This window comes from Leptonychotes weddellii, chromosome 12 (genome assembly GCF_054177405.1).
Source record: "Leptonychotes weddellii isolate Sample4059 chromosome 12, ASM5417740v2, whole genome shotgun sequence".
Classification (NCBI taxonomy): Eukaryota; Metazoa; Chordata; class Mammalia; order Carnivora; family Phocidae; genus Leptonychotes; species Leptonychotes weddellii.
Genome location: NC_138380.1, coordinates 21,663,445 through 21,685,070, shown reverse-complemented (window position 1 = coordinate 21,685,070; position 21,626 = coordinate 21,663,445). Strand labels below are relative to the sequence as shown.

The 21,626-nt window shown below is 40.9% G+C and overlaps 1 protein-coding gene across 1 annotated transcript in view; it reads left to right on the top strand.

Moving 5' to 3' along the window:
• SND1 (staphylococcal nuclease and tudor domain containing 1) overlaps positions 1 to 21,626 on the top strand; it is a 404,590-nt gene that overhangs the window by 43,263 nt on the left and 339,701 nt on the right. The window contains exons 7-10 of the mRNA XM_081800145.1: positions 124 to 282; positions 2,090 to 2,196; positions 4,495 to 4,585; positions 17,493 to 17,606. Coding sequence (XP_081656271.1) covers positions 124 to 282; positions 2,090 to 2,196; positions 4,495 to 4,585; positions 17,493 to 17,606 — 471 coding nt within the window. The remainder of the gene's footprint in view (positions 1 to 123; positions 283 to 2,089; positions 2,197 to 4,494; positions 4,586 to 17,492; positions 17,607 to 21,626) is intronic.

Below are 21,626 nucleotides of genomic sequence, written 5' to 3'. Positions count from 1 at the left end.
TTCCTTAGCTTAGCTTTGTGGTATTTGCGGTTTGGGGTGGTTTGGGGTGGTTTGGTGCGGTGTGAGGAGTGCCTGGCACTCACATTGAGGCTGCATTACCCACCTACCTTACTCTTGCTTTAGTGCCCAACTTTTCGGCGGGAAGCAGATGGCAGTGAAACACCAGAGCCTTTTGCTGCAGAAGCCAAATTTTTCACTGAGTCTCGACTGCTTCAGAGAGATGTTCAGATCATTCTGGAGAGCTGCCACAACCAGAACATTCTGGGCACCATCCTTCATCCAGTGAGTGTGCCCATGCAGACTGGGCTGTGTGAGGTTAGGGGTGCATTTGGTGTTTGATGGGCTGTGGTTTGTTTCTCTTCTCTCTCTCTCTATTTAAGAACCATTTATATATCTTGGTAGGATTATCATCTGATTTTTGAGGCATTTTCTAGGGAGACATCAGTTAACTGATAGAATTGGACAGATCTTACTCACTTTTAGAAAATGAACCTCAACTTTTGAGTTTGTAAGGGGAGGAGGAACTCCTGTTTCCTCAAGTGTTGGCCCTTGAGGTTCAGAATAGGCAAGTTGAAGGGCTGCCCCATAGATGAGTGGTGGCACTGAACTGTGTAGAACAAGATTGCTGAGGTTTGTATGTAGCTCTAGAGGGAGCTCTTTAAAGTACTGGTGGAACTAGGGGCGCCTGGGTGGCTCAGTCAGTTAGGTGTCTGACTCTTGGTTTCGGCTCAGATCATGATCTCATGGGTCCCGAGATCAAGCCCCTTGTTTGGCTTCCTGCTCATCGGGAAGTCGGCTTGGGATTCTCCCCTCTCCTTCTGCCCCTTCCCCTGCGTGCTCTCTTGCTCTCTCTCTCTCCAATAAATCTTTACTATTTATTTTTTGAATTCTATCAAATATTTATGTATTTATTTTTTAAATATTTTTAAAATTTTAATTCAGTTCACATATAATTCAAATAAGTGTTTCAAAAAATAAAGTATTGGGGTGCCTGGATGGCTCAGTTGTTAAGTGGCTGCCTTCGGCTCAGGTCATGATCCCAGGGTCCTGGGATCGAGCCCCGCATCGGGCTCCCTGCTCCTTGGGAAACCTGCTTCTCCCTTTCCCACTGCCCCTGCTTGTGTTCCCTCTCTCACTGTGTCTCTCTCTGTCAAATAAATAAATAAAATCTTAAAAAAAAAAAATAATAAAGTATTGGTAGAACTATGATGAGGAAACCTTTTTATGGAAAAATTACTTTGTGTTCTCCAGGCCTTATCCACTTACCTCCTAACTCTGCTTTTGAGCAGGAAATAGGTTCTTTATGTTCTTCTAATTGTGACTATCAGTTCTTCCCAGGCGTAGACTTTGGTAGGTGGGTTCCTCCTGGAAAGGAAGTGACGTTGTTTTGTACCACCCAAGTGCAAGTGAATTTTCATTATTGTAACCTATATCTGGTACATATTAAACTACTGTTACTTATTCTTTGGCTAGAGAATTCTTTCATGATGGCTGTTGTGGAAGGCTGGGAGGCTTGGTTTGGAATGTGCCAAGGTCATGTCTATTTCTTCTGGAGGACTAGCTGTCTGCCTGTGCCCTACCAGATGGCTCTGTGTCACAGTAGAATGGGAATTGTAATTCACTGGGGAAAATGTAGCTGAAGTTATTCCCTTACTCAGCCCGTTCTTTAGCTTTCTCCGTATGAAAAGGGGAGTAAGTGCTGATCTTAGGGAAGGAAATAATAAGGTGTAATCTCTACTAAAGATTAACATCCTCCTCTGCCCACAAGAAGAGCTATTGAAATGTCAATTCCATTCAATGCCACTAACATTTATCCTACTCCTGTTAAGTGAGAGTTACTGTGCTGGGTGTTGTGGGGATGGGAAGCCAAGGCTGTTAGGAGTTGCTGCAGAGTGGTGTCTCCCATCTCAGAGCTGGTTTCTTAATGAGAGAAGTGCCTTTATTTATTTATTCCTTCCTTCCTTCCTTCCCCCCTTCCCCCCCCTTTTTTTAATATGAACTGCAGTATGGATTGTGGCTGTTGATTGTGTCGAAAGTCCAGAGAAATGGATTCTCTTGTGCCTGCCTTCTCATGTGCCTTGTTTTTCAGAATGGCAACATCACAGAGCTCCTCCTGAAGGAAGGTTTTGCTCGCTGTGTGGATTGGTCGATTGCGGTTTATACTCGGGGTGCAGAAAAGCTGAGGGCAGCTGAGAGGTAAGGTCTGTCAGGGAAGGCTTCCAGCCAAAGATCTTGTTTAGGATCTTCAGGGAAAGAAATCTTGTGATCTTCTCTCACCTATCTATGTCAGTATTTGTTGTATTTCAGTAAAGGATTAAGGAAGTTCCAAAAGAGGCTAAGATCTCATAGAGGAGTTGCTTACTTAGAAGTCTTTGGGTTTTCTGATTCACTGCTCTACAGTAAGGGCTAGATTTTCATTCAGAAATTGTTCTTCACCAGATTTGCTGCTTTAATGTTTTGGGGTGACTTTTTTTTTCCCCAAGCCCCTCATTGAAATTCTGAGTTTTAGGCATTTGGAATGAAAGAAACTTGAGGCTCATTTGAGGATGATATAATCACTTACCAGCTACTACCAAACAGGTAGGCTGGAGCCAGGGGTATGATGGAAAGATAGAGCCTGTAGGTCCTAAAACAGGACTATTCAATGTTATCGTGAGGCCTCTTGCCCTCATCTGTTGAAGCATATTTTAATTAAAAATGTTATCGTAACTGTGAGGTGGTGGTGTCATGTTTTTAGCTAGGTCCCTTGTGGTTAAAGACTATGTAGAAAATAACTTATTTCTAGAAAAACAGTAGTTGGATATTCCAAAGATTGGGTGGGTATTTCAAGTGTCAAGGTCAAGAATATCCAGGTGTAGGTGAACTTCTTTCACTTGATGGGGTAAATGGAAGAAAATGAAGCAGGCAGCAAGAGTAGATGAATAGAGATGATGCTTGGGGAGAGCCCCAACCACCATCTCCCAGGATACATTTACGCAGAAGACCCACCAACCACTGATGACAATGATCCACTCTCAAGGGGTGTTGTATGACTTATTTCAGAATCATAAAGTTATAATGGTCTTGACAACTTCACATTTTTGGCCTTTGAGGCACACAGCTAAGAGATGTGCAAGAACATGAACTGGAGGAGTATAGTTTTCTTCCCTGAGTCTTTCACATCCTTCTGTGCCTATAAGCAGAAAGACTTGCAACTTTTTTTATAAAAGTAGATTTTAATCTGGGCCATCAGATATGGCGTATCTGATTAAAAAAATTGTATAAAATTTTTTAGTCTTTATGTTCCACAATTAAATTCAAAATATAAAATACTCTTATCAAATACAGTGTTCCAAATACCTCTGATTATTCTGTGATGCTCAAAATTTTTTTGTTCAGAAAATCCTATAAGTCCATTATTCTAAATATAATTTTGGTTGATAATTCTTTTTGCGTTCTTTAAGTTCCTGCTTCTCTTTGAAGAAAGTGAGTACAATGGCAGTAGTATCTACATGTTTTATAACATCTATAGATTTTATGGGATTTTAAACACAGGTTTAGAGCAAGGAATGCAAATCATATTTCAATAATACGTGATTATTTGCCTGCTCTTTTGCATGCAGTATTTGACTTGCTTGCATTGTTAAATCTGTCAGAGAATTTTATGTATTTTATAACTACTACATGCTACTTTGTCTCTTTATCATTTTAGTGCTTCTTTTACAAAAAGGTTGCAATACTGTTTCCAAAAATAAGAGTTCCTTTCCCTTGCACATGTATCCATTTATTTGTAAAGACTTTTGTAAATACAAAACACAAAAAGTATATTTGAAAACATAGCTGTTCACTGGTTTTTTAAAATCTTTGCACATATTCCATTTCGCTCTCTTAGCCTGACTGAAAAAATTCCTAGTGGTTTTGGTACTGTAAAACGAATGTCTGCCAACACCATTTTTTCACTTTTGTCGTTGAACTTCTATTGGATTTTTGTCCCTTTTCTTCTTTAGATGCACTACAGAGACCATTTTGTTCTGTTTTTCACATAAGATTTGGTTAGCTGATAATCTTTTTTTTTATTCAAATGGAAATTGAGCAGGCCTGTGTTTTTAAAAAAATGTATTTGTTTGTTTAGATGTGGGTGTTCTTCCCACTTCAGAGAGCAGTTGCTCTGTGTTTGTCATTCCAGCGCCTGGCAGTTAGTAGTCCCTCAGGAGAGACTGGATAAGCTAACGAGCTAATTCAAGATGGGCTTGTACTGTCTGGGCTCGAAAAAGTGCACACCTAGACCCCAGTCTGCCAGCCAAGGGTGTGTGGACAGTCTTGGACAGTCCAGTTGCTGTACACTCCTTCCTGTGGCTTTCACACTTCGCTCTGCTTTCACAGGTGGCCTTTCCCTTGGGTGTCTTGTCTATGAGGTAGAGTAGGATCCTGTACTGTTTGCTCCCATGGTGATGGTGGGTTCCATTTGCTGACCTATTCTGTCGGAATGATTTGCATCCTTGATTTTGTTGCCAGGTTTGCCAAGGAACGCAGGCTGAGAATATGGAGAGACTATGTGGCTCCCACTGCTAATTTGGACCAGAAGGACAAGCAGTTTGTTGCCAAGGTGAGTCATTCTTGGCATCTTAAGATGCATGGTGGACATTGTCAGCTGGTGGTAGTACAAACATCTGAACAATCAATCCAGAGCTGAACCATTTCTATTTTAGGGCAAGCGAGTGGTGTGTGCATGTATGTGCAGTGATTGCCTGTGTGTGTGTGTTTATTGCAGGGGACTTAGAAACCGTAAGAGCTTTCTTGTCATAAATTTGCATAACTTCATTTAGAAGTTCGTGAGTTAAAGTTGTGGACATTGCCATCTTGGAATCTCTCTCCTATTTTAGGACTTCTTTCTGTCTGCCTGACAAATGGCTTTCTCTTAGATTTCCTATGTCAAATCAACCTTCTCTTCTTTCTATTTTGGGACTCTCGTTGGTTTTGAGTTTTTTCTCATGTGCTGTGTTTTTCTGAGAGCTCTCCTGAAGTATCCTGGGTTGGATTCCTTTGACAGGAACTAGTGCTGTTTGATTGTTTGGGTCCAGCAACAGTGCTGTGTTTTTTCTTAGTTGCTGGGTTTGGTACCTTGAGTGGTAGACCTGTTTTCCTCACTTTCCCAGAATGCTGTGATGTTTTCCAGTCTGTTTTTACTTTTGGCAAGAGATGCTGGAAGCTTTGTTTTTATGAACTAAAAGAGGTTAATGAACATATCTGTATCCCCTTAGAGGTGGCTGCCCCAAATGAGTTTAAGATGGAAAGCCACTAGGTGGCACTATCAGCCTGAAAAATCCTGGGCCAGTTTCTTTTAGAATTGTAAAATTTTAACAGTCTCTGAGGAATTGGCTGAATTTCTTCACTTTCTTTTTTATGATGCCCAAAACAATAAGTCACAGAGTGCTCAAGTGTCTTCTCTCCCTCTTGTAGTAGGTGGTCTCCAAGCAGCTGTCAAGTTAGCCATAATTGGGTCTTTTAGTGGACATTAGTGGGAATAGTCCCTGGTTGGATAACCCCCCATGCTTCTTCCAAGTCTTGGCACAGACCAGAATGCAACCCTGCTTCCTTTCTGTGTGAGGACTGTACTAGCTTGGAAACTTGGACACGGTTGTTCTACCTAACTGGAACTTACTGCTTATGTTTCCTGTATAGCCACACAGTGAAGGGATGATCATTCACTCAGCAAGGGAGTCAGTCCTTCCGGTTTTCACCATCACTGGGAGAGGCTGTGATATTAGTGATGTAGATGAGGCTTATCTTGTACTGTCCCTTCTGGCCCCTCTTCAGTTGAAACGGAGTTTAGAGAGAAACCCAGAAGATTTTGAAGGATTTTGGGCCTTTGCTGGTTGGGGAACTTTAATGCATTGCTAATGCATTGCTGAAGGAAGAAATTTGAAAGATGAGATGATTGAGTCAGTAGCTTTGTATTTTTCTTAACTATGACTTCATTGATAACTAGGAGAGAGCTGGCATCTTTCCTCTTTAAATCTAGGATTCCAGGATACGATTGTTGTGTTTTAAGACAGAGTGAGGCTTTTTTCATTACAATGAAGTTTTGTTTGTTAAAATGGCGGAATAGAGGAAATTGCCTCTAAAAACCATCTGAGGATTATGGGGAATAGCCATTCTCCTCTAGTATCTTTAATATAAATTGAGGTCATTTGGGATATAGGCCTGCTCAGAGAGTAGAGAGATGTATTTATAGGTAGATAAATGGTTTTAAAGCTTCTTGAGCTTTAGATATTCTTCAGCATTATTATAATTTTTTTAAATAGGAGAAAAGCATAAAAAGGAGAAGAAAAACCTCTCATACTAGATGAAACTATCACACAGCATTTTTTTTTTTTAATTTATCATACCGTCTATCCCAGGGCTGGCAGACTGTGGCCCATGGGCCAAGTCTGGCCCACTACTTGTTTTGTATGGCAAAGTATGGATGGGTTTTATATAGAAAATTTTGTGGCACATGAAAATGATACAACATTTTAATATCAGTGTCATAAATACATTGGATCATGGCCACATTTGTTTACAGGTTGTCAGTAGCTGTTTTGTGATACAGTGGCAGAGGTGAGTAGTTGTGACAGAGACCATATAGCCTGCAAAGCCTAGGATGTTTGCTATCTGGCCCTGTACAGAAAAGTGTGCTGACCCTTGATCTCTATCAGTCCTACTCAGAGTGCCTTGATAGAATATAAGGAGCTTGAGCCAGAATGTAACTCAAGGCATTGCTTCTTTCATCAAGAAAAACTTGCGGGGCACTTGGTGGCTCAGTCGTTAAGCGTCTGCCTTCGGCTCAGTTTCATGATCCCAGGGTCCTGGGATCGAGCCCCACATAGAGCCCCGCATCGGGCTCCCTGCTCTGCGGGAGGCGTGCTTCTCCCTCTCCCACTGCCCCTGCTTGTGTTCCCTCTCTCGCTATCTCTCTCTCTGTCAAATAAATAAATAAAATCTTAAAAAAAAAAAACAAAACTTGCTACAGAAAAAATGTCAGCAGTGTTCTCAGTGATGTAGTTGATTTATGTTCTGGTACAAGCTCCATCTCTCATTGCAGACTGGTAGCCACTTTTGAGTAGTACTGAGCTGTATTCTTTTGTATATAATTTTTTCAAGTTTGTAAGTTTTTATTTTTAATGCATAAAAATTTAAAGAACTCCATGGGCTTATTAAGAAATGTACTAGTCCCATTTTCCCAGTCCCTTGAGGCAGCCATTTTCAATTCTTGGCTGATCCATATCTTTGAATAAAATGTTTTTATTGCTCTTTGTTAACTTTTCAGTGTCAGGTATGACCCTTTTCCTTCATACCATTGAAGGTGAGGATTCACATGGGTGTGCATGTCTTTTTCCCTAATCCTTCCAATAGGACTGTATCCTAATTCTGGTTCAGTCTTTACTTTGTAAATGCTAATTACCACTGAGCCATATGATATATTATGATTACGTTTCATTTTCTGCAGAACTTTTTGTTTACCCTGGACTTAATAATTTTAAAGGTTTATGTATTTTTTTATGTACTTATTAATTTGACCCCCAGACTCTACCTGTCTAAATCTCCTCTTAAGACATTGATTCAGCCTGTTAATTTTATCTTTTTCAGTAATACTCTCCAGGAGCCTTGTGACCTGTACCAGTCTGGACTAGTTCTTTTGTTCTTCTTTTTTCATTGTTATAAAGCTGTCACCTTTGGATATCTTCACCATTTTCCTGCGGTTTTCTTTGCCTTACTCTGGGTTGGAGCTATAGTTTGCTGGATCCCTTGGCTTCTTTATAATTTTACTACTTTAGTTCGGTGGCACGCATTCTCTAGCTTCTTGGGAAGAGTGCTTGTCAGGGAAATGTTTTGAGACTTTTCATGTCTATTTTGTAATTCCACTCGATCTGTAGTTTAGCTGGATATAGAATTTTATGTTAGAAGTTATTTTCCTTCATAATTGTGAAGGCATTGCTCCACTGTCATTTAACTATTGGAGATTTTTTTCTCTTTTCTGTTTTTTTTTTTTTTTTCTTTTTAAGAGGTCTGATAACATTTTGATTCCTCATCCTTAATATGATTTTTCTTTCTGTGAAGTCTTCATATTCTTTTTTATCCTGAAATTTCCAGTGGTGCACTGTGTTTATCCATGTTAGTTCTTTGTGTCTGGGAGCTTCAGCTATTTTTTGTTGTTGATTTCCAGCAAGTTTCTCTGCTATTTTCTAGCAGGTGTTTGACTTTGTTGACTGGTATTCTCTAATTTTTTCCTCCTATTTTTCATCTGTCTCTTGTTCTTTCTGAATTCTTTTATATTTACCTTTTGGCCCTGCTACTGAATATTTCATTTATGATACTGTATTTTAAGAGCTTGTTTTTTTGTTGTTGTTGTTCTCTGAATGGTTCTTTTATTTTTATTAAAATGTAGTTGGCATACAGTATTACATTAGTTTCAGATGTATAACATAGTGATTTGATGATTCTATACATTATATAGAGCTTACCATGATAAGAGTAGTTACCATCCATCATCATACGAAGTTATTACACTATCATTGACTATATTTCCTATGCTGTACTTTTCATCTTCGTTATTTATTTTATAACCTCTTCACCTATTTTGCCTTCATCCCCCCACCCCTCTGGCAATCACCAACTTGTTTTCTGTATTTATGAGTCTTTCTGTTTTATTTGTTTGTTCACCTGTTGTGTTTTTTTGTTTTTTGTTTTTTTAAGATTCCATGTGTAAGTGAAATCCTGTGGCATTTGTCTTTTTCTGAGTTATTTCACTTAGCATGATATCCCCTAGGTTCATCCATGTTGTTGTGAATGGCATGATTTCACTCTTAACAACTGAGGCTCCCAGGCACCCCGGCATGATTTCACTCTTTAAGGTGGAGTACTATTCCTGTGTGTGTGTGTGTGTGTGTACACACACACCATATCTTCTTTACACATTCATCTATCAGTGGTTAGGTTGCTTCCATATCTTGGCTATTATAAAGCTGCAATAAACATGGGGGTGCATATATCTTTTCAGATTAGTGTTTTTGTTTTCTTTGAATATACTCAGAGGTGTAATTACTGGGTTGTATGGTATTTCTGTTTTTTATTTATTTATTTATTTTTTAAGCAACCAACCTGTTTTCTGCAGTGGCTGCACCAGTTTATATTTCCACTAGTAAAGCATGAGGGTTCCCTTTCCTCTGCATCCTCACCAACACTTCTTATTTCTTGTCTTTTTGACACTAGCCATTCTGACAGGTGTGAGGTGGTATCTCATTGTGGTTTTGATTTGCATTTTCCTGTGATGAGTGAGGTTGAGCATCTTTTCATGCGTCTATTGGCCATCTGTATGTCTTCTTTGGAGAAATGCCTGTTCAAGTCCTCTGTCCGTTTTTAAATTGGATTGTTTTTTGATGTTGTTCCGTTGAGTTCTTTATATATTTTGGATATTAACCCCTTATCAACAGATACTTCATTTGCAAATATCTTCTGTTCAGTAGGTTACCTTTTCATTTTTGATTTCCTTTGCTGTGCAAAAGCTTTATAGCTTGATGTCATCCCAATAGTTTATGGTTTACTTTTTGTTTCCCTTGCTTGAGGAGACAGATCCAGAGAAAAATATTGCTAAGGTCGACGTCCAAGAGATTACTGCCTATGTTTTCTTTTAGAAGTTTTATGGTTTTAGGTCTTAAATTTAGGTCTTTAATCCGTTTTGAGTTTATTTTTGTGTCTGGTGTAAGAAAGTGGTTCAGTTTCATTCTTTTGCATGTAGCTTTTCCCAGCACCATTTACTGAAGAGACTGCCTTTTTTCCATTGTATATTCTTTCTTTCTCTTGTTGTAAATTAATTGACCATATAGCATGAGTTTATTTCTGGGCTCTTTATTCCATTCTGTTGTCTATTTTCTCTTGTTATTTTTTTAATAGTAATACCACTTTTTTCAGAGATGAACTATCATCCATTAGCTTGCTGAGGAATTAATTATAATTTTTTGAAAAATTTCTTTACTTGCATAGTATGTATTTTCCAAGTTGTTTTTAATTCTCTTTGGTTATTTTGGTTCCCCCCCCCCCTTTTTTTTTTGTATGAGAGGCTTTCCTTAGATACCTGGTGATCTTTGCTTATCTCTCTTATTTAAGAATGAGGTCTCGAACAGTGGGTTAAAAGCAGTGAACCTATATATGGGATTTATGGTATAGATCTTGAAATCCAGTTGTAGGTTTTGGTCCCATTTTCATCTCCACCTGAGATTCCTGATTTGACAATTTCTCTGTCTTGGCAGGTGGAGGAATTTTGCAGTATAAATCAGATTGGCTATTACGTTTTCTTATCACTAGCCGGGATTCAGCTTCTGTGGAGTCTGTTACCACTCATCTCTCTGCTTTCTAGCTTCCAATGTTTTGTTGCCGTATTCTTCTCTCCCATTATCTTTATCTTACTGGACTTACCCCCAACCCCAAATCCCTTTATTTTTGTTTAAAGGTATTTAGGGAGAGTGCCAAAGTAAATGTTTGAGCTTGCTTTAGTTTGTTCATAATGTACCATTGTAGGACTGCATAATTTATGTAACCAGTCCCCAATACGTCGATATTCGTATAGTATATAATTTTTCCATTATTTAGAAAATGGAATAAATCTCTGTGTAAATGGCATTTATTTCCACAGGAATGTTTTAGAGCACATTTGCCAAATAGCTTTCTAGGAATGTTAACCATGTATAGCCCTATGTGTGTTCATTTTCTGATATGTTGTAGAACAGAGGTGGACCAACTTTTTCTTAAAGGACCATATAGTAAATATGTTACATTTTGTGGGCCACGTAGTCTCTGTTGCAACTATTTGACTCTGCTACCGTAGCAAGAAAACAGGCTATAGATGTTATATAAATGAATTGGCATGGTTGTGTTCCAGTAAAACTTTATTCACAACAGTAGACAGTGGGCTAGATGGCCCTTGGGTCATAGTTTGCTATCCCCTGTTAAAGAGCACGGGATATCCACATTATATCCAAAAGGAAAAAAATGATCTGCATTTCTTTTCATAACCTAGAACCCAGCTGCCGTTTTGTAGTCCTTTTACCTGATTTAAAAATGTCTGTTAATACAATGCTACTTTTTCAAGGAAACCTAAAAGGGTCCTAAGGTACCCTGAGACTTCACAAACCTAGTCTGACAGTCCTGTAAGTTTTTTGCTGAAGGATTCTGCTCTGAGGCTCATATGACTGTAAGGCCGGAACGAATAATGGTTCTGTCTTTAGCAGTCACCTGCCCAGTCTCCTAGAAACTAATTGTACAGGGAACAGCTAAATAGCCGGAAAAGCCTGCAAAAGATAACCTGTGAACTCTTGAACTGGGTGCCTCTTGGGCTCTGTAGGTGATTTCTGGAACTGATGCTGTAGATGAGATGTGTTGGCCAAGAGTCTCACTTCTGAGGGACTTGAAATCAACGAAGTATTGTCTTGATACATGTAGCCTGCTGAAAGAATGTTTTCCATCCTCTGCTTAAACAGTTTCACTTCTTAAGGAAGGATATGCAAGGGAGGGCTCTCCTTGTCTCTCCAGGTTAGCAGAGAAGCATGTTCACTTCACAGTGATTAGCTGAGCCTGCTTGAGACTTTTGTGCCTGTCTTGGCTTGCCAGTTTCCTGCCTGCCTTCCCTGTGGCGTTTTAGCTGATCTGTGCTGTTTGTAGCCATATGGTCCCCCGAGCACGTGGCTTGGCTTCCCTGTCGCTGCTGCTGGATTCTTGGGCCTTGCAGATTTTACAGACCTGAATAACACTCAGGGGTGGTGGGAGGGCTGGGCAGTGACAGCATGTTTTCAGGAGGTGGAGTCTTCTTAATGCCCTGCCTGGTTAGAGGCCTCTTGCTTGGTTCTCTGTACCAAGTGATTGCCTAAACAAGCAGAGCCCTCTGCTTTGAGAAGATGCAGAAGAAAGAGAAGTGGTTCCTGCTTTTAAGGAGCTTACCATCTGGGGCTCTGTCTGGAAGATTACCCTAAGTAGTCAGCTGTCTGGACTAGGTGGCCATGTGCAGTTTTGGAGGTCAGGTTAAAGCTATTCATGGATGCATGCAGTAGATTCTGAGACTGACTTGGTTTGGCCCTGATCATTTTTTTGCTGTGCTTCTTCTAGTCATAGCTCTGAATGGAGTTCATTGTCATGCTTCTTTGAGATGGTTTTTAAGCAAAGCCACCTTTTAATATTTTTGGTATTATCTAGACTTTCTGTTACATTTGCATTTAGTAATGTGGAGAGAACAAAATAAAAAATACTAGCTATTTCCTGGACTTCTGCCATAGGGCTTTCAGGTGAAGAGGAAGTTCTGGGGATGGTTTGGTTAGGAAGGTGGCCTCTGCACCAAAATGAGATCGAGACTTGGTTTGTAGCTTAAGTTAGTAAACTGACTTGCTGATAAGAAAATAAAGTTGAATTAGAAGAGATTTGTAAAAAATATTTACTTGTTTTTTTCAATTAAGATTTTTTTTTTTAAAACACTTCTAGATTCACAGAAAAATTGAGCAGATGGTACAGAGTTCCCACATTACCACTGCCTTCCTCCTAGTTTTTTCTATAATCTGACACGAGTGTGGTACATTTATTATAATTAGTGTACCAATATTGATATGTTATGATCAATTGAAGTCCATACTTTAATCAGATTTCCTTAGTTTTTCTTTAGTCTGTTTTTCTGTTCCAGAATCTCATCCACCATAGCATACTAAATTTAGTTGTCATGTCTTGTTAGGCTCCTTTTGGATGTGATAGTCTCTCGGACTTTCTTTGCTTTTGATGACCATGACAGTTTTGCAGAGTGCTGGTCGGGTATGTTGTAGGGTGCCCCATCTGTTGGGATTTGTCCGATGCCTGGTTTCCTTTCAAGTACTTCTTATCGACTAGTCTGCTTGCTCATGCTTAGGTGCCTGGAATTATTTGCATCAAGACATTGTTGGGCTTAGTCTTTTGTCAAGGGTACAGGGTGGCCGCTGTACCCTTCTGGGAGTGGCTCAGGCATCTGGGGGTGGAGGCGGCTCTAGGCCATGGCTTTAACAGTTATGGTGTATTCCCTTTTTACTCACTTCCGGTGCTGCTTCAGTAGTGTTTCCACGGTTAGCTTGGGGGAGAAGAGACCTAGCATACAACCTTAGGGCGCAGGAGAAGCAGCTGGGTGTCATGATTTCAGGCAGTAATAAGGGAATTTGGTGTCCCGTTCCCAGTGGCCCCATCAAAGGCACTCCTTGGTGGCACGCAGAGAAGCCCCGTGTGTGCCTTTTATTTTTGTCCAGCACTGATAATTTAGGCAGCTTTGCAAGTATTGGTAGTTGCATCTGGGGAGCTATTCTGAGTATTTCTGTAGCTCAGGAAACTGTTGTTGGCTCTTATTGCTCATTATATATATGCTGCAGGGGTTTAGGAAGCTGAACGGTAGCAGCCCTTGGCCTCCCAGTGAGCACTGTGGACAGGCTCTGCAGATGGGGAGTGTGGCAGCAGGCCAGAAATGGGAATGGATGTCCCTTGCCCCTGACAGAACTCTGTAGTACTCTTGACTTGTGGCAGCCCTTAGCCTACACTCATCATCATTAAGCCACTCATTTTTCCTTTTACAGTTGGGCTTCAAGAAATGGAGAAATTGGATTTAGGGCTTGTATTTTGAGTCCAGCTAGTAACTTTTGCTGTCCCTTAGGTTATCCCTTGGAGTATGTGGTATGATAGGTGTGTATAGGGGTGGAGTGATTAGAGATCTGTTAGCATGTGGAGAGAGTGGGTGACGTGGGCATACATAGACTTATCCTGGTGAAAGCACCGTAAGAAATATCACGCTTATAAATGTGGTCTGCAATGGTGCTGAGAGCAGGCTTTGAACAGTAATCCACTCTGCATTTTACTTATTGCACAGTATGTGACTATAACCACTATTTTATTACTTCTCTGCCTCTGCTCAGGAGCTGCTTTTTCTCTGGACATTAATGACACTATTTTTTTTTTAAAGATTTTATTTATTTATTTGACAGAGAGAGACACAGCAAGAGAGGGAACACAAGCAGGGGGAGTGGGAGAGGGAGAAGCAGGCTCCCCGCAGAGCAGGGATCCCGATGCGGGACTCGATCCCAAGACCCTGGGATCGTGACCTGAGCCGAAGGCAGTTGCTTAACCGACTAAGCCACCCAGGCACCCCCAGTAATGACACAATTTAAAGAGGAATAAAAAGTCATAAACCCCACTTACATACACACATTGACACACACACACACGCACTCACCATACACCACTTCCTCAGAAAGCTGAGCCTCGTTAGGTTGCCAGCATCAGAGTGTGCAGTTCCTGAAGAGGAGGTTTCTAATCAGGGAGATGCCGAGCAGAGAGTCTGCTGCTGAGGCCTGAAATTTACAGCTCTAAGAATCCATTTGCTGCCGCTGCTAACACATTCTAAGGGGTGACGAATGCCAGTAACTTGTCACAGGGGTATGCTCAGATCTTCGCATTCTATAATCAGGGGGTGAAGGTGTGAGCACTACGATGCTTTCCCTGGTTTTATTCTTCTCTGAGCGTGATGAGGGAGTGGAGAATGTCTGGGTATTTCTCATGTCTTGATTATGGGAATTTCTCTGTGTTTTTGGCACTTGATAATTGAATAATAGTTTTGGTGTGAGAGGAATGCATAGCTCTGTCCATCATTGAGATTTCGGAAATACTGGGAGGTGTGTACATTCGAGATGATGGTCTTGTGCTTTGAGGGAAGAGCAGTATTGATTTGCTGTAGTAGCTGTTTCGCTTGGTGTGGCTTTGTGGAATTTTTCTTCTCCTTGGTTTGAAGATAGGATAGCAGAATAGCCTGTATCATGGATACTGCACTCCACGAAAGTTTTGTCATCCATTTTATGATACTTCTCTTTTTACCCAAATGTGGAATTTTGAAGGATAGAGAAATTATTAGCTCTGGTCTTTCTCTTTTGTTCAGTTGTCCAAACCACTGTTGGTATCTTTAGGGAGTTGGGAGGAAGATTCCATTGTGATGGGCATTTTTGCTTGGCATTAATGTGTCTAGATGGTAATGGGAACAAGATGTACTCTTTTTCTTTCAGTTGGTGAATCTGTAGTTTTGGTTATATCTTCTGGACTGTTTTTAAGTTCTGTGTGATTATTCTTTGCTTTGGAGGGTCCAGTAGACTTTTCTTACCACCCATACCCAGGTAACCATCCCTTGTTGTCCTCATGTGACCACAGATCATGCTTTTGATTGCCCTTGGACTTCACTAATTTTTTCTGGCCAGGTGAGTTTTGGGTTCTGGCTGTCTGGGTTTTAGTGTTTAGCTTTTGCGATTCTCAGATCTGTCAAAAAGGTTAAAGCAGAATGGCAGTGGCTATTTGAGACTGGTCTTTTGCCATGTTGAGGTTTGCAGGTTAATCTTACATATTTGAAAATTAAAAATACCCGCTCTCCTCATCTACACCGTTCTTTCTCAGACCTTTCTTTTTTATTTATTTGTTTATTTATTTATTTATTTTTAAAGACTTACTTTATTTATTTGACAGAGAGAGAGAGAGACAGCGAGAGAGGGAACACAAGCAGGGGGAGTGAGAGAAGGAGAAGCAGGCTTCCCGCGGGGCAGGGAGCCTGATGCGGGGCTCGATCCCAGGACCCTGGGATCATGACCTGAGCCGAAGGCAGATGCTTGACGACTGAGCCACCCAGGTGCCCCTCTCAGACCTTTCATTACTCTTCTGGTCACTGGCCTGTTTTTCCCTACACTTGATTCCCATTACTTGTGGTGGTAAAACCCAGGGATGTCTTCACATCTGCCAGGCATATAGTCAGCCTTCCATGGATTACAGCTTGATTCCAACTGTCCTCTTTCTTTTTCCATTCACTCTGTGTGATGGCACTTTTTTCCTGCTATTTCCTGTCATGTATAATTTTTCACTTGCTTTTGGTTTTTGCCCTTCCTTCATATTATCTCTTCAATCAGTCTTTACTCTTCTTGGTGTGTGGTTGGCTGATTCTTTGGAAAAGGTAGAGAATAGCCATTTTTGGAAGAGTCTGCAAGTAAATGGGTGTATTCTGTTTTAAAAGATGTGAAGCCTTCCAGAGAATAGTTAGTGAGGGCTCTTTTAGGATATTTATCAGTGTGATATCCACCATAGCAAAGGAGAGTCTAGCTCCTTTTGTTTCTCACATGAAAGAGAAGGGAAATTTTGCGAGTCTGCCCTCACTGTGGCAACTGACCCTGTAGTTTGTTCAGCTGCCTGTTGGCTCCTGATGGGGCCTGATTGAAGCCTGGAAGAGTTAGTTTTGATTCTGCAGACAAAGTGGATGGTGACAGTGATTTGTAGTCAATAGCTACCTTGTAGAAAAGTATTACTTGTTTAAAAAAAAGAAAAAACAAAACAACACCAAAAACCAAAAACCCCAAACAGCCTTGTAACAACAGGCTCTGAATATAATCGAATGAACTGTAGACTGCTAGCTGAATTATAGGTTCTAGTTATAACCCTGATGTGGTCCTAGGCTGGTTTCAGTGCAATTTCATTCTGTACACATTGGTGGAATGTTCTGATAACCTCCAGAGAGGAATATTTGTGCTTTTGCCCTTTGAATAGATACCCTTGTAGGTTACCCAAGAGTGGAAGTTAATCTTCTTCAGCTGAGAGTGGGTCCCGATGCTACCGGTATGGGGGTTTAAAACAAAGTTGCCCAGGGCGCCTGGGTGGCTCAGTCGGTTAAGCGACTGCCTTCGGCTCAGGTCATGATCCTGGAGTCCCGGGATCGAGTCCCGCATCGGGCTCCCTGCTCAGCAGGGCATCTGCTTCTCCCTCTGCCCTCTTCCCTCTCGTGCTCTCTGTCTCTTATTCTCTCTCTCTCAAATAAATAAAAAAAAAAAACAACAAAAAAAAACCAAAGTTGCCCATAGTAGTGCTCTGAAAAGTTGGCTTTCCGAGTAGTTGAAGTAGTATCTTAGCAATTTAATGTTTCTGCCCTGAGATTAACAGGTGAGCCTCTCCTTTCCCACACTGTGATGACAATTCTTTTTGCCTTTCACTTGTCTTTGATTTTTCTGCTCTCTTTTGGAGCATCCTGTTTTGGTTCTTATCTAGTGCTGATATCTTCTAATCCAGCCCTTGCCTCTTTTCCTAGATTCACATTGAGATACAGATTTGATATTAGTTTAGAACCTGTTTCAAGGAATATCTTGAATAACACAGAGACTAGATTTCCAGTAAGCTTTGTAGTTAACTGCAAGTTTTGGTCAGGGCAAAAGATAAAAAAGATAATTTTTGTGAATGATATAGATTCTGCCTCATTGAGAAATCATAATAAGGTCTTTGGGGACTGATAATTATAGCATTGTTTTCTCCAACATCATTGCACTGTGAAGGATGATATTGGATCTACCCCCAAATGGCTATTGACTTTTCTTCCTATGACTGTGGTGGGCCTTGCTCCTTACCATGTGTGCTGTGAGATCTAGCCCATTGGAGCAGGTTTAAGCGTTTTTGCCTTTTGCCCACAGGTGATGCAGGTGCTGAATGCAGATGCCATTGTCGTGAAACTGAACTCTGGTGACTACAAGACCATCCACCTGTCCAGTATCCGACCACCGAGGCTGGAAGGGGAGAACACGCAGGTGAGAATAGAGAGGCAGTGGAGCCTCTTTTCAAAAACCAAAGGGAAGATGCCAGAGAATACTTAAACATGGTACATATGTGTGAGAATGCTAAAAGACAGTATTTTAAATCTCCAGAGTATTGTTTCCTAATGTCTGCATCCTGGCTATCGTTGGGCAGGTGTCAGTTTCTCCTGAACCACACTCACTGCTCTGCTTTGTTTTAGGCGGGCGTTGCTGGCATTCCTCCCTAAGGGGTTTGAGAGGAGTCAGGGTGGGGATGGGTGGGCAGTGGTTAAGAGCAGTGGTTAAGTTTTATTTATTAACAAGATTTTACTTCTCTGAGAGTAAGGAGAGGAGAAGTATCTGTATCTCACGTGCATGATTATAAGGCCTGGTCGTTTTATAAGGCCAGTTCCATATGTTTTGTTCAAGGAAGAAATGAATCTTGGTATACATATACTCTGGGGCCACTTGTTTAATCTGTTGCAAGTGGTAACTGTAATTATTAGTTACCCCCGTTTTTGAGCTAGTTGTTGGATCTTTTGGCAGCAAAGGTGCTTGCCTAACCAGTATGTATGATTGGGGTATGTCATTTTTGAGAAATGCTTAGGATGAAAACTATGGGAGTTGGTAGTCTGCAGGCAGTTTTGTTTTACATTTTCTGGGCCTTTTCTTTCCATTGTTATGAGAGGTTGGAGATAGGGATTGAAGTTTTTCTTGACTTTGTTTGGTTCTATCTTGTTTTTACAAAGACCTCTTTCCAACTCTTATTTTTTTCCCTCAGATCATTACAGTGTGGAACTGGTTATAGAACTGGGTCCACTGTGAGAGCCGGTGTCACACGCAGGTGTTTGGCTAGTTTTCAGAAATTAAGCACAGCGTGGTTGACATTAGTGCTCTGTGCTTTAATTTATCCCTTTTGTAGTTCTAAAGACAGGAAATTTGCTTTTCTGATGTTTTGCACGTACACGTCTTGGTGCATTTACAAGTTGAAATTCATGCCGTTTCCATTTGCATGAGAGTTTACAGACAGCCCATAAGAGTAAAGTAAAAATATCATGATTGTCTTTTGAATCAGATCGTGCATAAGAAACATATACAGGATGGATTCTTTGAATGTCTGGCCAATCAGTTCATTCTCTACGCCCCCTCCCCCCCACCCCCCGCCCCGAGGCAGTTTAATGCGGCAAATGGTATTGTGGTAAGGTTGAGAATTTAAATGTATGAAAGCCTAGAAATGCCAAAATAAGGTTCTCTCAGTAACTGTAGCTGTGCCTCATTGCACAGAGTAAATAGACATCTCCAATTTTATCAGTATTGGGAGTACTCCACGATTCGCATCTGTGCCATGCAGTTGGAATTAAGGTTCCCACAGCAACCACAACTTTGAAATTCTTGAACGTTAATTTTTGTGCCTGCATCACTGGCCAAAGCATTATGTTAATGTAGACTATGTAGCTGAATTTCAAGCAGTTTTTAGGGAGGGTGGGGGTGCTGTCGCTTAGGTAGGGTGAATAGCAGGTTTTCAGGAGGAGTAGGAACTACTGCTGAGAATTTTTAGTTTTTCAGGACCCTTTGGAACTCCTCAAGGGGTGATGGATGGATTTTTCCCCTAGCCTAGTAGATAATGGGAAATTGTTGGAATATATTCCCTAGTTTAGGCAGGATCCTGTTTATGGAATTCCTTGTTCTTTACCAAGGTAAGTCATCTATTTTTTTATTTTATTTTTAACTTCTGTTCACTTCTGAGATCTTACTCCATTTTAAGAAAGTTTGAAGTAAGGCTCAGCTGCGAGAGTCTATAATATATGGCTTAGGTGAAGGGAGTCATGATTTTTCTTATTTCTTAAATTCCTTTGAAAGATTTTAATGAGGCAGTCACATAAGAACTAAGTTAACATAATGTACTTTGAGCACAATGGTGGAGGGTGCCGTGAAGAACCCAGTTACAGTGGGCACTCAGGGAAGTCTCCCTAGGAGCAACTAGCATACCTCTTGAGTGTTCACTGATGAGAAGTTGGCAGATGGAAGAAAGGGCACTCCTAGACCAGCAATGCTCCATAGGTCTATAATGCAAGCCACAAATATGAGCTATATTTGTTATTGAAAATTGCCTAGTAGTTATATTAAAAACATCAATTTTAATACATTATATTTTACCTAATATATCCCAAACAGTATCATTTCAACATTTTTTAAAAAAGATTTATTTTAGAGAGTGAGTGTGCCCACGTGTGCACCAGCATAGGCAGGGAGAGGGGGAGAGGGAGAGAATCTCAAGCTAACTCCCCACTGAGCACGGAGCCTGAAGAGGGCTCGATCTCACAACCCTGAGATCACGATCTAAACCAAAATCAAGAATTAGACGTCAACCGCCTGAGCCACCCAGGTGCCCCTCATTTCAGCATTTAATGAATGTAAAAAGTAAACGAGGTGTTTTACTTAATTTGATTTTTACTAAGTCTTTGAAATCTGGTGTATGTTTTATACTTGGAACACATTTCAGTTTGTTCTAGTGTATTTCTTGAGCTCAACAGCCTCCTGTTGGTGGTGACTTCTGTAATGGACAGGATAGGTTTAGAAATTAACATGAATGGGTTTGGGTTTGTCATCATTGATAAGTATTTACTGGGTATCTACTTTGCACCAGATACTATGCTGGGGATGCAGCAGGGAATAAACTTTCATGGAATCATCCTCATGGAACTTTAGAACCTAGTAGGGGAAATACATGAGTAATTTCATTTAATTGAAGTGTTATGAAAGAAAAGTTTAGAGTTTATAAGAATGTATAATCTGGGAAGGCTTCTCGGAGGAAGTGACATGTAAAGCCTCAGGGGGTGACTAGGACTGAGCTAGGTAAAATGTGGGGAGAAGACAGTTTCTGACTGAGACAGCAGTAATGACGAGTTGGGTGAATTTGGGAAGAGGGAATGGGTGGCCACTGTGGATAGTGCGTTAGTGGTATGATGTAGGCAGGGCCAGATCACGCATGTCCTGTGAATATCTCAGGATACTTTTAAAGAGAGAGACTCTTGGGGTATTTTGTATGACTGGAATAGAGGGTAGTTAATGCTAGGGAGTAGTAAGAAATGGTCTTGGGAGTTAGAACAGGGGCCACATGCTGAAAATGTGTGCCATCCTTTTAGATTTTTGTGTGAGGAATTTTAAACTAGGGAATGGCATGTTTGGATTTGAGTACTCTTGCGTTGGTGGCTTGCATTTACAAAACATGAAAGTAATTTGCATTTATAAGAGAAGATCATGCTAGATGAAAACTCATCTGCAGGAAGGAGTTCTCAGCTTTGTTTTGCTAAGCCCCAGTTGACCAAGGGCCTGGGGGTGAATGGAGTACTGAAGGAGAACATGGGATGTTGCTTTAGCAGTCTCTATACAGGAGGATTCAGAGTGTTTGCCTTTCTACTTAAAGAATTCCCCAGAACTCTGCTCTCTGCTTACCTTAAAGTTATCAGAGATCCACAATATGGGTGTAGGAATAAAAATCACTTGGGAATCCCAGTGAGGCCGTAACTATATGTATGTAATGACTGGGAAAGCAAGCTTCTCCTTGGAGTCTTTGGTTGGTATATAGTAAAGAATATTAAAAACCATTCTTGTAACTACAGGGGGAGTCCAGTCAAGTACCCAAGGCATAGATGTTGGGGCTGGGGCCTCTGTTAGCTCATGTGGCTCCCTTGTGCAAATTAGAGAGGGAATCCCCTTCTTCCAGGCAGCCTCTTGTCAGGGCACGTGGCTTGGCAAGCAGAATGGTGGCTGCATTTCAGCTCCCATTCAGCCTCTGTCCCCTTGGCCAGTGCCCTTGTGCACAAGAATATGTGGCTGTCGTAGTTAGAACAGGGCTAATTACTCTCCGGTGAAAATGTTGGGTGTATTTCAGGAATTGGAATGGTCTGGTAGCTACAGAAATGTGGGGTGCTTGAGGATTGTTTGGAGATGACGGATGGACTGTGGAGGGCCTTGGGTGAGACACAGAGATTTTCTTCTGCTTGAGATCATTGACTTCGAAACAGGGAAACC